This window comes from Rhinopithecus bieti, unplaced genomic scaffold, assembly GCF_001698545.2.
Source record: "Rhinopithecus bieti isolate Rb0 unplaced genomic scaffold, ASM169854v2 scaffold_5260, whole genome shotgun sequence".
In the NCBI taxonomy this organism is placed as follows: domain Eukaryota; kingdom Metazoa; phylum Chordata; class Mammalia; order Primates; family Cercopithecidae; genus Rhinopithecus; species Rhinopithecus bieti.
In genome coordinates, this window is record NW_016805896.1 from 2,603,854 (window position 1) to 2,619,925 (window position 16,072).

General features: G+C 50.6%; 1 protein-coding gene and 1 long non-coding RNA gene across 27 annotated transcripts in view; one reads left to right on the forward strand and one right to left on the reverse strand.

Moving 5' to 3' along the window:
* The window catches only part of CELF4 (CUGBP Elav-like family member 4), a 321,682-nt gene extending 305,610 nt beyond the window's left edge, over window positions 1-16,072 (forward strand). For 12 of the 26 annotated variants that reach the window (XM_017873965.1, XM_017873967.1, XM_017873957.1 and 9 more), the window contains exons 11-13: window positions 33-176; window positions 5,357-5,528; window positions 14,070-16,072. In XM_017873965.1, coding sequence (XP_017729454.1) covers window positions 33-176; window positions 5,357-5,484 — 272 coding nt within the window. In that variant the 3' untranslated portion in view covers window positions 5,485-5,528; window positions 14,070-16,072. Of the gene's footprint in view, window positions 1-32; window positions 177-5,356; window positions 5,529-11,993 lie in introns of all 26 variants that reach the window. The other 14 variants (XM_017873970.1, XM_017873971.1, XM_017873972.1 and 11 more) reach the window with 5 other exon arrangements.
* The window catches only part of LOC108530888 (uncharacterized), a 17,834-nt gene continuing 13,709 nt past the window's right edge, over window positions 11,948-16,072 (reverse strand). The window contains exon 2 of the long non-coding RNA XR_001886012.1: window positions 11,948-15,520. This is a non-coding gene — a long non-coding RNA (uncharacterized LOC108530888). The remainder of the gene's footprint in view (window positions 15,521-16,072) is intronic.

Below are 16,072 nucleotides of genomic sequence, written 5' to 3' on the forward strand. Positions count from 1 at the left end.
TCCTCCCCCGCCCACCCCTCCCCTCACCGCAGGGCCCGAGGGCTGTAACCTGTTCATCTACCATCTGCCCCAGGAGTTTGGGGACGCTGAGCTGATGCAGATGTTCCTCCCTTTCGGTAATGTCATCTCCTCGAAAGTGTTTGTGGATCGGGCGACTAACCAAAGTAAATGCTTTGGTGGGTAAAGATAACAAACCAATTAGCTTCACCTAGGACAGGGCGGTGCTCACACCAACCTACTGGTGTCCGACTGCTTTTAACCTGCTCCTTCACATTGCCCCCGCCCCAGCTGCTCCATGGCCCTTGCCAGCCTCATCTCACCCTTCTCTCTCCCACTACTCCTTTTGCTTCTTGGCTTTCCCTACCCACCCCACCTGGCTCCCCATCTCCCACTCCCAGTCCAAGAAATGGGTTTCCTCTTCTAGCCAAATTCCAACCGACTGAGAAGGGAAAGGGGCCGCTTTGAGCAGGGGTAGGAGGGGCAGCAGGCAGAACCCAGCCACACCCATTCCCCCAGTAGCCCCTCTCCTCTCATGGTGAGAGTGGCCTGGCCTGAGCCCCGAGGCTAAAGCAGAGCGTGACACCTGGACAGGGCAATCACCGAGCCAGGCCCCTCTCCTGCCCGCCCCTTGGCCTCCTCTCTCTAGCTTTCTGTCCTGCCCCAACTCCTTCTCTGTCTACCCTGCTTTTTGCTCCCCTCCTGCCCTCCCCACTCACCTGCCTCAGGCCACCAGAGGTGGGTATTGTTGAGGAGTCAGGAAGAGGAGACTGGTCCCTGCCCTCAGGAAGCCTAAGCACTGAGCTTAGATGAAAATTATGTTTACAGCAGTGAAATCTGCCAGGCACCTAATAATGAAGCGACAAGAAAGGCAGATGGATATAAATACACAAAAAGAAAGGGAGGGAACTCCAGGTGGGGAGAATTGGATGAGGAAGGCATGGGGCTGGGGTGAGAGGAGCCAGAGGACAGTGAGACTAGGCACGGGGGTGCGCTGTCTGTGTTTCCACTACACAGATGGGGATGCTTCGTGCAGTGTAGTAGGCAGTGGAAGCAGTGGGAGATCCTTGAGCCGAGAGTAATAAAAATACAGTTTGCCGGAAATGTGCTCAGGGCATGGTGTTAGATGGGAGAGGGAAAACTTGGAAGCATCCAGAAGTATGGCTGTCAGATAAAATATAGGATGGCCAGTTAAATTTGAATTTCAGATAGACAAAGTATCCATTTTTAGTATAAGTATGTACTTACAGTAAAAAAGTATTTATTGTTGATCTGAAGCTTAAATGTAACTGGTATCCCGTGTTTTTATTTGCTAAGTCTGGCAACCCTATCTAGGAAGCATCAGACCTCCTCCTGGAATTTCATTTCACCCTCTCTTCCACTCCTCCTTGTTGCCCTCTGACCTCCTCATCCTTCTCCATCAGCCCTTCCTTCTGGGCCAGACCCTTTCATAAGTCATGAGGACTGAAGAGTCCAGGCCCCAGAGAGCCACATATGGAACCAGAGCCGAGTCTGCCAGAAACTCAGTATCTCCAGGCTGACCCCCAGATTCTGGGGCTGGGAGGAGAGAGTAGGAGGCTATGTTGCCAGGGAACCCAAGTCACAGCTTGGGGGTGGTGGAGGGGAGAGGAGACAGGAGTGCAGCATCAGGAAGCACATGCTAAGGAGTTTCCACTCTGGAGTCCAACTTTCTGGAATCATGAAAGGCTTGAGGATTCAGAACATGTTCCCCAAAGTAGTCAAGATCTTTGCACCACTGTCCCTTCCCCTCTGGAGCTGCCACAGGGAACTTGTGGTCTTTCAATGGCATGGAGTTGCCCCAGCAGCTCATTTCTCTCTGGGTGTGGAAAAACAAAGCAAAAGCAAAAGACAGAGTTGCGGGCCTCCACTCTTTGGTATTTCTCCTTATGAATTACAATTATGTACGTAAAAACAACAAGCTGGAAATCAGTTGCATCTGCTCTTTAAGTAAGTCCCAAATGTTACATAAATGAGAAGAGCACTGCTGAGAGCCCAGGAAGCTCTGGGCGCCTCTGTTGGAACAGGTTTAGTCTCCAGCCATAGCCAGACTTGGCTCATTTGCACTGTCCCGGGTGTGGGTGCAGCCCAGCTTTCCAAAGGCATTTCCTCGCAGTCTACTCTAAGCACTATCCTCTTCAAGCTGTTAGCCCACTTAAATTAGCCAGGACTACATTTTTTTCTTCCTGCTTTTTAAAGAAACATTCTTTGTATACTAATCTAGCTCTCCTCTCTTGAACAAATTTCTGATGTCAAGCATACCAGCCCTGAAAAAAGGACAGACTCCTGAGATGCTGGTCCAGCCCAGCTGTTCCTGGTTAAGCCACTTGGGTTCTCTCTCTCACCAGGCAGCTGAGCTTTCTGCCAATAATATCACAGAGGCCTTTAAAGTGAGACCTAGGCTGGGCGCAGTGGCTCATGCCTATAATACCAGCACTTTGGGGAGGCCGAGGTGGGCAGATCACTTGAAGACAGGAGTTCGAAACCAGCCTGGCCAACATGGTGAAACTCCATCTCTACTAAAAATACAAAAATTAGCTGGGCATGATGGCGGGCGCCTGAAGTCCCACCTACTTGGGAGGTGGAGGCAGAAGAATTGCTTGAACTCAGGAAGGGAGGTTACAGTGAGCCGAGATCACACCACTGCACTCCAACCTAGTGACACAGCAATACTCCGTCTCAAAAATAAATAAACAAAATAAATACATAAACAAAAATAAAATAAAGTGAGACCTAACTTCAGCATTCCCTCATGGGCAAGTCATTTAGCCCTGTGAGCCTCACTGGCTTCCTCTGTAAAAAGGGGATTTGAATCATTGCCCCAGGGATGCTGTTAGGGAGCTTACCCAGGGCAGACCCTCAGGAAGTGCTAGGTCCCCTTTGTTCTTAAAGTGCTATTTTTGCTGTAAAAGTGGCCCTATGTTAAAGAGAACTCCTCAAAGGCCACATTCACTCTTTATAAGCATACATGTAAATTTATGAGCAGAATCTTCCAGAGACCTTCATGAGGGCATGTCAAGCAGAAAAGTTCCTATGTCGGAAGGAGGGCTGGGGGGATACCATGGGGGGATTCTACCTGCGGGCCTTCCCACAGGGCCTGGGAGAAGAAACCTTCTGAGGGTAGGAAGAGGGCAGGAGAGGTAGCTCTGGAAGAAGGAAGATGGTCCTAGAAGCATGAACTTGGGTGACAGTGCCCAGAGCCCTGCCACGGGGGCCTCCAGTCTGCAGGGGAGAGACCCTGCTCTGACTGCTAGCCAGTTAATAACAGTTCAAGGGAAGAAAAGTTTCCTGGACCCTGGACTCCTCCTCAACTCTTGGGCTTCCGGGGAGCGCTAAACTTCCCGGAAGGCTGGGCTTCTGCCCTCCTCCAGAACTTTCTCTCTGCTCCCCGCACACAGTGGTTCTGCCTGCCTCTACACCTGTGCCCTAGACAGCTCCTCCAGCCCTTTTTATCTTCTTTCCCCTCCCTTCTTTGAGCTGAGGTGGATGATAAGAGGAATGAGGGGCAGCATGTCCCCCATAGTCAGGCTACCTTGTCCTGGCAGGGACAGCTTTTGTCCAGCCACCTTCCTTATTCTGGGGAAAGCAGTATCAACACACAATTCACATATTTGAAAACTGCTCCGGTTTACTAAGGACTTGACTTTAGTGATTAGACATACAGGTCAGTGGAGGTGGGGACAGGCCAGGAGGGGCTGAGGGGGAGCTGGTAGAAACATGGCTGGAGGCGAATCTCCGACTATGGATCAGTTGAAATTCTCCCTATTTATTCTGGTATCTATATTTATACAGAGGTTGGTTTTGTTGCTCTGGGCCCAGCTGACCAATTGTTGTGCTTGTTCGGCTGCAGAGCAAACTTGAGCAAGACAGGAAGGAGAGGAGAGAAAGTAAGAGACGACGGAGGCAGCATCTGGGGCAGAGGGAAAGAGGGAAAAAGAGCCACCAGGTAGGGAAAGTGAGGAAGGGCTCTCTTTCTTGGAGAGAAGTCCCAAGGCAGGCCCGAGGTACCACGAACAATTAACTGAGAAGATGGCTTCTACCTCACTCGGGGGTGGCTGTGCATCTCTGTCTTATACCTAATGGCCATGTGGGGACCAGTACACAATGGGCACGTTCAGGGGAAGGCCTCGGTATCTCGCCAAGCTTTCATATATTTTGCAGGATCTAAGTCCTTTTTACAGGAGAAAAGAACTCTAAAGTCGAATAAATTCAAGGAAATACTAGATTAAACAAAACTATAAAAGTTAATTTACTACATCTCGGTGAGGGAGGGGACGTTATTTGTTGATATGCTGGACTGGCCCAGTGGGCCTGGCTATAAATCTCCTGACCACACAAAACCTTTCTCGAGGAGCACCTGTTAGGGTCAGTTTGGGAAATGCTGATGTAAAATGTTGTCTGTATAAGGAGGTGCATTCCGAGTTCCCCAAAGGTGACTTCTGACCTTTTGGGAACATGACCCGTGCCCATCTGGGACCTGCGCGGGTGGGCCTGGGAGCCGCAAGATTCTGCATCCCATGTGGGCACAGGAGTGAACGCGTGGGAAGCGCTTCTGCACGGAGGCCTGTGGCCTGATTTGCACTGATGGTCTCGTTACTTGTTGCGGACGTATCAGCTGGTGCATGCTTAGTCCACAGCACAGGGCGTGGAGAAGAGAGGTGCCGACGGCGCCCGGGGCGAGGTGACGCCCAGGGCCCACCCGGAGCCTGGAGGGGCGGGCAGCGCCGGGAGTGGGGGCGGAGGGGCTGCGAGAGCTCAGCCTCTGGGCCTCCCCCGACGGCCGGGCACCTGCGCTGGCGAGGGGGGCGGCCGGGCCGGCGGTGAAGTTTCTCGGCGGCGCCTCCCTCCCGGCCCCTCGCACTCGTCTCTCTCCCCAGGCCGGCACCCTGTGCCCGCGCGCTGCCAGGCCCCCTCCTGTCAGGGAGGACAGTGTCCAATAAACTCCTCCACCCGCAGGTGTGTCCGCCCTCTCCCGCCAAGGCGAGGGCTGAGGTGCCGGGGCCCGGCGGGGTGGGGGGCGGCGCGCTCTTCGCCGCCGGCCGGCCCGCGCCGCGGGCCCAACCCTGGGGAGCGGCGCCGGGCGAAGTTGCGCGCCAGACAGACGAGGCGCAGCTCGACTGAGCCGGCACCGTCCGGCCGCCACGCCCCCCGGGGAGGAGCCTCGCACGCGTGCGCCGGCTGGGAGGGGGGGCGGGGCACCGGGGAGCGGGGCCTGCGGGGCGGGACCGTGGGGAGGAGCCTCAGGGCCCGCCCCCGCCCCCTGTCCCCCAACCCCTCCCCGCCTGCAGCGCCCCGGGCGGCCCCGTGGAAACCCAGGCCCTCGTCCCTCGTGTCTCGCCAGGCTTCGTGAGCTTCGACAACCCGGCCAGCGCGCAGACTGCCATCCAGGCCATGAACGGCTTCCAGATAGGCATGAAGAGGCTCAAGGTGCAGCTGAAGCGGCCCAAAGACGCCAATCGCCCGTACTGAGCGCCGGCGGGAGCGTCCCCCGGGGGAGACCAGGACTCGCACAGGTAACCGGGGGCGGCCGGGGCGCGGGGACGGGGGTTGGGAGGGAACCAGACGGACCCGCCGCCTTCTCCGGCCTCCGTGGGCCGGACCCTCACTGGTGCCTTGGACCCGCTGCGCCCGGCTCAACCCTCCTCGCCCTGCGCCTCCGGCCAGGCGCAGAGCTGCCGTCACTCCGGCAGAAAGGCAGAAATGGGCCTGGCCATTTCCCTGTGGCAGGGCCACCAGGGGCAGGAGTGAGGGAGCCACTCCGGGCGGGTGAGGCGAGGCCTAGGCCTACGCCTCTGGGCCTACATTGGCAGTCCTGTTGGCCAGAGAACCCTGGGGTGAACAGGTGGCAAGCTCAGGCTGAGAGAGGTTGGGGGCAGAACAGGCTCTACCCAGGAGAGCTGCAGCCGCCCGCGGGGCCTGCTCCCTGACCCCCAGCTCTCTCCTCCCCAGTTCTTCCAGGAGGGCTGATAGTCTTTAGACACTTGACCCCTGCACCCCTCTCTTTCCCCATAGCTCAGTGAAGAGAGGAAGGACAGGATCTTTCAAAGGGAACTTGACTGAGAAACAAAGCAGGATGGGACGAAAGCTGAGGAAGGTGATGGTACAGCACTGAGATCCCGGGCCCTGCCTGCCCAACATGGGTCTTGATGAGGAGTAGTTGTTACCTTTTCTGCTGGGCTGGGTCCTGCCTAGGAGCTGAAGACGCAGTCAGCCAGGCCTCTTCCAGCCCAAGTGTTCCCCTGAGCAAAGTGCTTCCTGCAGAAAGAATGGGGGGAGATACCCCAGGTAGAAAGAATGGGGGGAGACACCCCAGGACATCAAAAGTCAACCTTCAGTCTGGTTTCCCCCAATGCTGTGGCTCTTGCAGCCTCAGCTTCTTCACAGAGCAGAGGTGAAGGCTCCCTTTGGGCCTTTCCAGCTCAGCACCCTGCTGCCCTCTGACCGCCCCTCCCCGCCCATGTTCCTCCATTTATTCAGCATTATTGTGTGCCAGCTATTGTGTTAGGTACTTGGGGTTCAGCAATGAGCAAGACTGAGAAGGTGGAGACAGACAATAAACAATGACATGTGAGCAAATAATATGATGTAGTATGTCAAGATTGTTGGCTACAATTAAACCACATGGACAGTGTAGACCTCATTGAGGAAGTGAATTGGAGCATAGAAGGTGAGGGGAGCAGCCATGGCCCTGCCTCTGAGGGAACAGTCAGCATAGAGGCTGCAAGGTGGGGCTGCAAAGTGGGGTAGGAACAGCAGGAGACTGGGTTGCTGAGAGAGTGAGGAGGGCCACCTGGTGTGGGGCCTTGAAGGCCACTATGTGGACTTTGGTCTCTTCTCTGAAATGCGAGATGGAGAGAGCACTGGAGAGTTCTGAACAGAAGAGTGATGGGTAACTTGAATTTCAGTGGGGTCACCCTGGCTGTTATGTTGATAATAGCTTGTAGGGGGCCAAAGCATAGATCTACTGCACTGACCACTCAGTCCAGCATCACAGCAGTTGATGAGATGTGAAGGAATTAATTTCTAGATGTATTCTGAAAGAGGAGCCAAGGATGAGTCCCAGGCTTTTGGCCCAAGTCACTGGAAGAACAGAGAGATTGGGAGAAAGATCAGGCATGTGAGAATTACACATTTAAGCTGAGTTTCAGAGTCCAGAGTTTGGGAGGGAGGTCTCCAGCTTCTCAGTCTCCCCTCAAATCTTCCACCCAGTGCTGGGGTACAGACACCAGCAGAACACCCTTCCTCCACCCAGAAGTAGCAACTTTCACTCTCTGAGAGCAGGGGCCTTCTCTCTGGGGGAGTGCTTGTGCCACCACTCTCTGCAGTCCTGGAAAAGCCAAACTAGTCTTTCCTGCCTCCTGGTTTCCCATCCTTGCCCATTTCTGGCTTGTGTCCAGATGCAAACACACATGTTATTCAGAGTTGAGGCACCTTCTTGTGCCAGGCACTGGGCTCAGTGCTGGGGATGCAAGGATGAATGAGTCACCATCCGTGCCCTCAAGGAGCTTCTGGCTCTGTGCACACATGGACACCGGAGGCAGCCTGCAGATGGGGGCATTTCCATAAGAATGGAGGGATGGTTTCATGAAAGCTGCTTTTTCTGTATGTAGAACACTTTTTCTTAAATCAGCATAGCTCTGCCATTAAGGTGTGACCTGGGTTAGGGTGCTTGTCCTCTTTGGGCTTCTTTTTTCTCATTAATGAAACTAAGGTGTTAGAGTCAACTAGAGGATTTGGGGGTAGGGGGATATGAATCAGGCCGGGTCATGCCCTGAGATTCCAAGGGGCACCCCTGAAAGTAGCTTGTCTTAGGCTCCTTGGCTCAAGCCAGGGTAAAACCTCCAGGTTAGAGGAATTCCCAGATGAAGGAGTGAGAAGGCAGGTTTATTGTTTGGGACATAAAGTCAGAAGTGCCCACAGGGTTGAACCAGCTGGCATTCAGAGTTGGGGATGGGGCTTGGGAGGGGTGGTTTAAAATACAGAGTGGGTTCTTCCACCAGGGCATATAAAGGGCAGAAAGATTAGAACCCTAGACCTTCACACAGTGCTTACCACGCACCAGGCACTGCTGAGAGGTAACAACTAGGAGATGTAACTACATAGCTACAACTACCTATAAGGTAGGTAGTGTTAGTATTTCCATTTCACATATGGGGCACAGAGAGATTAAGTAGCTTGCTCATCAGCTAGTGAGTCACAGAGCCAAGCTTTGAAGCCAGGGAGCCTACTTGCCTTCGAGTGAGGATGAGAAGCCCCACCCTACCCTCACTCCAACCCATCACCCCAGAGTATCCTGAATGTCCTGAGGGAGCACGTATGACACCTCACTTTTCTGGGGTCAGCCATCTAACCACCTCCTTTCTACTAAGCAGTCCTGTAAAAAAACTACGATGTGACATAACTCCTACAGTAAAGTTGACATTTAATTTTCATTTAGACAGCATTTTAACAAATGGTGCTGTCAGGCTTCCCAGCCCAAGACTGTTGGAAGTTCTAATAGAAGGAGGGTGCTAAGAAGAGATAGGGAGCTTCTAAAGGCAGCCTTGGGGACTGCAGTGAGAAGTAGCTGCCCTTGGACTGCCAGCGAGGGAGGAAAAGGCACAAAAAAGCAGCTAAAATACTGCCTGCTTATCACAGGCCAGTAAAGGGTATTCATTCGTGCTGAGGCCTGAGCTGCAGCCCCAGGTGCTCAGAAGGGCAGGAAGCCTGAGCAGGAACTGAGGGACCAGCCATAGCTGGGAGCAAAGTGGGAAGTGGAAGGGGGACCTCAGGGCTAGGGCAGCTGCCCCATGGTGGTGCAGGTTTTCTAAGGCCAAGTCAGAAGGGAGTGGAGCAGACCTGGGGGAGGGAGCGGGGCCCAGGCAGGGCAGCTGTGGGGAGTACAGTTGGGCTTTGGTTCCATGAAGCAAGGTCCTGGGTGGGGTGGGATCAGGGTTGGAGTCAGTGACTCTCATTCCTGGCTGGTTTTCTGCTTCCCCACTGCCCTACCCGTCTGGCGGCTTGGGTTTGTTGTCTTGTGCTAAGAGGGGAGTTTCTCTAAGCAATCTTTGCCAGGAAACTAAATAAGGAAGGAAGCAAAGGCAGGAAGAGTAGGCAAAAACATGCATGTAGCCAGGTCCACAGCCAGCGGGCAGAACACACCCAGCCTGGCCCCGCCCAGCTCAGAGACTGGCCTCTGAGCCCCTTGTTCTGCCACCGCTTACCAGACACACTGGGCCCCAGCAGCAGGCCAGATTCTCAGACTCCTAGCACTCCAGTTCTATGGCTGGAGAGTGCACCAAGCATCTTATCCTGACCCCAGTGAGTCTTGTGACTCTGGCTTTGAGTATGCTTTTGGGAAGGGTCAGGTCCAGGCTTCTTTGAGTCTGACCTATACAGGGCCGGGCTGTGGCTTTGGGCCTGGCCCTCCTTTGCTTGAGTCCAGCTGATTTTAGGACCTGAGACCTGAATTGGTTCAGCCTCGCCATAATTTCCTCACCCAGCTTAGTGAGTTGGGCTTCTCCATGCTGGTCAGTGATCCCATTGCCACACCTAGGGCTGTGCTCTGTGAGCCTCCACCCCGAGAGTGGCCAGGAAGGGGTCACCCTACAGGCAGAAGAGGAGATGCATCCTAATGAAGAAAGTAGCCAGCTGAGCCTGAGCCTGTGGAGTCTTGGGGGCTCCTCAAGGACTGAGTGTGAGGGTGTATTATGTGTCTAGGGCCATGCATGTGTGAGAGATGAGGGTGTGTATGAGTAAGTTTCCTAGATTGAGCTTTAGGGACAGGGGCTGTGTGCTATTCAGGTTTGAGTTGCAGTACACAGGACAGTGCTTGGCCCTGACAGGCAGCTGTACTCTAAAACTGGGAGAAGAGCAGGCAGAGTGGAAAGGAGTGAATGAATGCCCATGAGGGGCTCAGGGCTGGAACGGAGGGGGAAAGAGGAGAGTCCCAGGGAGTCCTTGAGTTGCAGTTGCTACAGCTCCCATCTGCTGGCAATACCCTCCTTAGTTCCTTAGGCCTCTTCTCCCATGCCAATGGGACCTGCCCACTGGCCATCCTGGGTGGGTCTAAGGGCTTTTGGGAGGAGTTGGAAGTGGCATTTCAGGACTTGGGGGGCATGGAACGGTCCCTGATCTGGGGGAAGGAGATCCAATGTTGGAAGAACAAAGAACCCAGCCCTCGTGGGCAGGCAGGCTTGGGTCTGCAGAGGAGGAGTCTGGGGAGCGTCTGTGAAGGTTGAGCTGGAGGCCAGGCTTGGGCTTAGCTACTTTGCCCGGCATCCACAGTGACATTTTTAGATCCCAGGCCTCCCTTCCTCCCTCCCTGAAGGAAATCATAAAGGTGAGAGTGATTCAGTCCGCTGTATGTAGAAGCCTGTGGCCTCGAAAGCCTGCAGATCAACCTGGCGCACAGGCCTTGGCCCAGGCCTGAGTGCCACAGGGGAGCAGGGCATCCAGTGCAAGCTCAAGATAACTATGGGGAGGCGTGGAGCTAGGGACCCCAAATCCCAGGTGTGGCAGAGGACTGTGAAGTGGTGAGGGGTGGAGAGGTCAACTGAAAGTTGAATCATCTGATGATTCCTGATAGGGAAGAGAACTCATTCTCAACCACTTAGGCCTCCACCAGGAAAGAAAGCAGAAGGTTGGGGCCTTGCAGTGGGCCAGGCTGGAAAGCTGTTCATGGAGGGGTGTGGGGTGAGGGGGTGGGAAAAGAGGACGGTGTGGGGAGCAGGGGAAGTCAGCAGAGCAAGAGTGGGAGCAGCAGAGGCTGGAGGCGCTCACCTCTATGCCCCCTGCAGGGGACCCTCCAGCCTTGCACGTGGCCCCCTGCAGGGCATGTCCAGCCCCCCATGTGGCCCTTTTATGGGTCAGGGCCGCAGAACCTTTGAAGGGCTTCGTGTGCCTAGATGCAGCCTCAGTTTGTCTACACAGGCCACTTGGGAGCAAGGCAAAGAATGTGAGCAAAGAAAGAGAGGAAGGCAATTGCAAGATGAACTTAGTAGTGCCAAGGCATGTTTCTAGAATTCCAAGAACACTGATGAATTTTACCCCAAATCTCAAAATGAACCCTGCTCAGGTTCTGAGGAAAGTAGTTTGAGGTGGAGCTGAAGCGGGGGAGGGCCATAACCTCCACAGTGGGCGCCCTTGTAGCCTTCTCTAGGATGGTGGCCAGGGTGGGTCCACAGGGTGGGAGGGCCGAGCTGCTGCCAGCCTGGGTGGTACTACGGCACCAAAGCATTTTGTAGATGGACCCCGTGGACACAGCAGTTACTGTAGCAAGCCTCTGACCTACCCAGCTGACCAGGGCCACCCTGACAGACATCCCCTGCTGGCCCACAGGCTGCAGTCACAGAAAGCTGAGGGGGGGGGAGCGCCACCCCTAGGGGAGAGAAAGAATCAAGGGTGATGAAAACCAGAGCGCCTGCTCCCTGAGATTGCTTGCCGGCCAAGGTGGTTTGAGGGGCTGTTTTATTTTTTTCTGGCCCCCTTGCCAAACCGCCCATGCCCCCCTCCCCAACGCATGATGGATGCCCTTAGTGGCCCTGTGTGAGGTTCTGCTTCTGTTCACAGTGTATCATGTGTCTGCATAAACAACCGTGTGTGTGTATGTGTGTATGTGTGTGCGTGTGTGTGTGTGCGTGTGTGTGTTGATGTGCCCATGTTTGTCTGCTGGCTTACTCCATCCTTTGAGTTCTTTTCAGTTCTCTTATGATTTGACTGCTGTTCTCTCATCAGAGCTTCTAGATTGATGCTGTGGTCTGGTGCTGTATAAATATATTTTCTTTTTAATTTTGTTTTAACTTCTTCCTTGCCCTCCTTCACCTGAATCCCAGCCCTCCCTGCCCTCCCACACTCCCCAACCCCACCTGCCCTGCCCCACCTCTTCCTTCCCCCACCCACACTCTCTTGTCCTCTCTCTCTCTCTCTCTACATATATAAATATATATATAAATCTTTTCTTCTTTTGTCATTCAATCAAATTCCAACAACCCAACCAGGGCCAGTCAAATCCACCACAGTCTCGCGCTGAGCTAGGAATAAAGTTCACGTAATCACATGAGAGTGGAGAAAAGTCCCCCATCCGTAAGTTCAAATCAACTCAAAGTTCACAGTGTGACATGATGGCGTCATGTAACAAGGCTAAGAATCGGTTGCATGACAATTGCCGTCAAGTTTCGTGGAGGTGCTGTGATTGGAGCGTTTTTCTTGGATGTTGTATCAGTTGATGATTGGCCAGTCATGATCACACGTGCATTTTCTTGACTTTTGTGCTGCCACAATCTTTTTTGCTGTGCTCATTTTTGTTTCGTTCTTGGTGCTTGCAGTGGTTTTACTTTCTGTTGTTTGGTTTTTCTTGTTCAGCGTTTTTTTATGCTTCTCTAGATGTCACATAGAGAAAAAAACAAAACAAAAGAACAAAAAATAGTCAAAATAAAGATGAATTCCTGAATTATCAAACATGGGATCATTTACCTGTGCAAACCATTATTTTTTTCTTAAAATAAGGAAAACATCTTAAAATATCTATGCGTGGTTGATTTACTTGCACTTGAAAATATTGTGATTTTATTTTTTTCTAGAAATTTGGGGCCTTTTCAATTGACACTATCCTAGGTCTGGTCTTTCCAGTTAGGTTATTTTCAATCTCACTTCAAAGGGAAAAAAAAAACAAAACAAAACAAAAAACAAAAACAAAATATCTACAGTAACAGAATGATAAAAACAAAATTCTAAACCAAAAAACTAGAGTACAAAGCCAGAGGCCTCTGCAAGAGAGCCCGGTAACAATTGTAAGGTTTGTATTGTAACCACTTCTGCTAAATTAAATGTGGGGAGGGGAGGCTGGGGACTGGGGACTCGGGAGGGTTTTTTTTGGTTGGTTTGGAAGAAACAGTACTAACAAAAGCAAAATGCACCTTTTGTTTACAACTGAAAAGGGTCCTTGACAAGTGTTTTTTAATTTTATTATTATTTTATTTGGTGTTGTAATTGTTTAGACTGCTGTGTACGGTTTGCTGTTTGTTGAATCAACAGTGTGAAAAACCTGCCAGCATGGATTGATATACGCATGACGTTGTCCCCTCAAGTGGGGGCTTTGCAGTTCTAACTTTCTTGATGTAATCAGTCACCCCCATGTATAAGTGGAAGCTGCTTGCTAGAATGGAGATGAGTCTCATTTGTTAATTCACAATGATTAAGCATTCGCCTTTTGATTCTAGTCAGATCATGATTTTTTTTAAAGCAAAACAAAACACCAAAAAGCCACCATTCAAAACAAAATCAAACACTGTCTGAGTTAATTTATTTAAGTTTGATAATTAAATCTCTTCTGACCTTTTTTTAGGTTTTCCCATCCACTCCCTTGAAGTTCTGAATTTCCTCTAAATTCCCTGGCATGTATGAGAAAAGTATTATGTGTGTGTATGTGTGTATATATGCATATACATACACACATATCCATGTATATCCACATATGTGCAGGTGAATATATTCTACACATATATCCAGATATACATATATATACACAGCCTCGCAAATAGTTACTGACCCCGGGAAAGAAGTGGTTGGCTGGAAGCTGGGCAAGGATTCTATAAAATTTGAGTCACGGATGTGTCTTCCTTCTTTCCCTTGAGCTGGGAGGAGTGGGCTGGGCTGCTAGATTTTTCCTATCTTGTTTGCTAGGCTTCTGTATACATATTGTATCTGGGCTAGATCTCTCAGAGACAAGTTTAATTATGAATTAATATCCCACAGTCCCAAATTCTCCCCTTAGATGTAGCTACCCCCAATCCAGAATGCTAAAGTAACCCAAATCAAGAACCTTCTCCCAACAACGAAACCTCAGCTACAACCATCACCACTAGACTTCCCAGTGGTTTCTACTCTGAATAGAAGAGTATATTTCTTCTTAATGTATCATGATCATGACTAATTCTCATACTGGTCTCTCTTCCTTCCCTCCCACCATCCCCTAGAGCTCCCATCCTAACCCTTGAGGCAGGTTCCTATTGGTGTTTGGATGCTGTTTGTGTTTTCCCTCTTGGCTTAATCAGCCCTGATTTTCTTCATTTTAGGGCAGGATGCTGAACGGGCTACATTAAAAAACAAACCTCTCTCTATATATATTTATAAATGAGAACTGTTGGATGACACCTTTGACATATCAGCCAATATCAATCAAGCTGAAGACTCCAGACACTGTCTGTGTGACTGTAACATTTCTTCAAGGAAAGTATAGCGTCTGTGGAGTTCAGAGGGCACGTGTTTGGGGGAAAATATATATATGACATAAGAAGAAGATGAAGAAAAATGAGAAAAAAAAAAAAAACACACACAAAAGGCAACTTTAAAACAAAATATCACGAGACCAGACGGGGAGGCTGAAGGGCTGGGAACTGGGAGGAGACGCTGCTTACCGATCCCGGGGCTTTTCCAGCCCATGGGCGCCTGAGGCAGGCTGGGGCAAGTGGTGTGTGGGGCCTGGTCCCCAGGGGGCGGCTGGGAGGCCGCCACTGAGCATCTCTATCTGTCATTCCTTTAGCTATTTAGGGACCAAAGGACCAAACTTTTTATTGCAGATGTGTAGCTCTATGTCAAATAGAGGGGGAATGGAGGACTCCCTCCTTCCTGCCTCATGGCTGTTCTTGAAACAGCTTAGAGCGATTCTATGAAAAAAATGTAGTAAAAAATTAAAAAAAAAACAACAAAAAACAACAACAAAAAACAACAAAAAAAGGAAATATAACGCTTCAGTGCTTTTAAAACAGCAAGATAATAGTTCTTTGATACTTTGAGAGGCGCTTTGATGACCCTCATCCAAGTCTATGACACTTTCCTATGGTTTTCTGTATTCTATGTCTGGATGGAGCTGTTAAGATGAACAAATTGGTGGATATTTGGGGAAAGTAACACAAATCTTAAAACTCATTAACCGTGGAGTGTGAGAAAACAAGGAGGGGACAAACGGGACTTACCAAGCAAGGTCATTGTTGTGAAAAGTCTGTAAATGCTTCTAACTCTTCCCCTCTTAAAATCCTAATAGTTGTACAGAATTTTAAAAGGAAAAGTTTAAAATACCTATATAATAGAAGAAAATTAGAGGAAAGCAAAAAATAAAAAAAAAAAGAAAAAATAAAAAAAAAAACTATAGAAGTTAGCATTACTGCTAAAATCCCAGATGTTGTAGGACTGTACTTTTGTAGAGTTTAGACAGAGCATCAACCCCTTCTCCCCGCGAGTGCTGTCGGACGCCGTTGTCCCCAAGGGCCAGGCCGAACTCGCCCCACACCTGCGGGCGCCTGGCTGCCTGTCGCCGGTGGAGGCCACGCCATCGGCCGGGAACGGTCGCGTCGCCCGGTCGTCGCTGCCGCCGCCGTCCTCGCCTCTTGCTTCCCTCCGGGAGCTGCGCGCGCTTCACTCACCTTCCGCTTCACTCGCCTTCCACGCTTGCTCCAGAGACTTTCCGGGCAAGGGAGAACTGGGAACTTTCATCTTAAAACGACTAGACAACACACACACAAAAAACCTTAAAAAAGAGAGAGAAAAATAAACAATCTTTGAAGAATTTCTGAAACTGTTTACAAGGAATTTTGAAAAACAGGGATGTTTAAATGATGCCGGCTCTGTTTTTCTGTAAATAAATTTGCATATTTTGTAGGACTTTTAATTGTAATGATAGAGAAAAAAACAAGGAAAACTATTTAATGAAAGCACGATATTTATCTTTGGTAAATGACTTTAGAGCAGTTAAAGACATTGCTTAAAAAACTCAGAATCAGAAAAAACACTGAATTATTTAAGAACACATATATTTTAAAGTATAACATATTTATTATAATTTATTTGCACCCTTGGGAGGATTGCTTTGGCATTCTGCCTCGATTCCTTCTCATTGATGTCCAGGTCATCTGGAGGCCGGGGGTTCTCAGACCTACCATTGTTTCCCTTCAGAAGAACAAATTTCCAGTTCCTCTAGGGCCTCCTGCCTTTCCTTTCTTTCTGTCAATTTTGTTGTTGTTGTTGTTTTTCATTTTCTTTTTTTCTCTTGACTCCTCCTTTTAGGATGTCCAGATGTAAA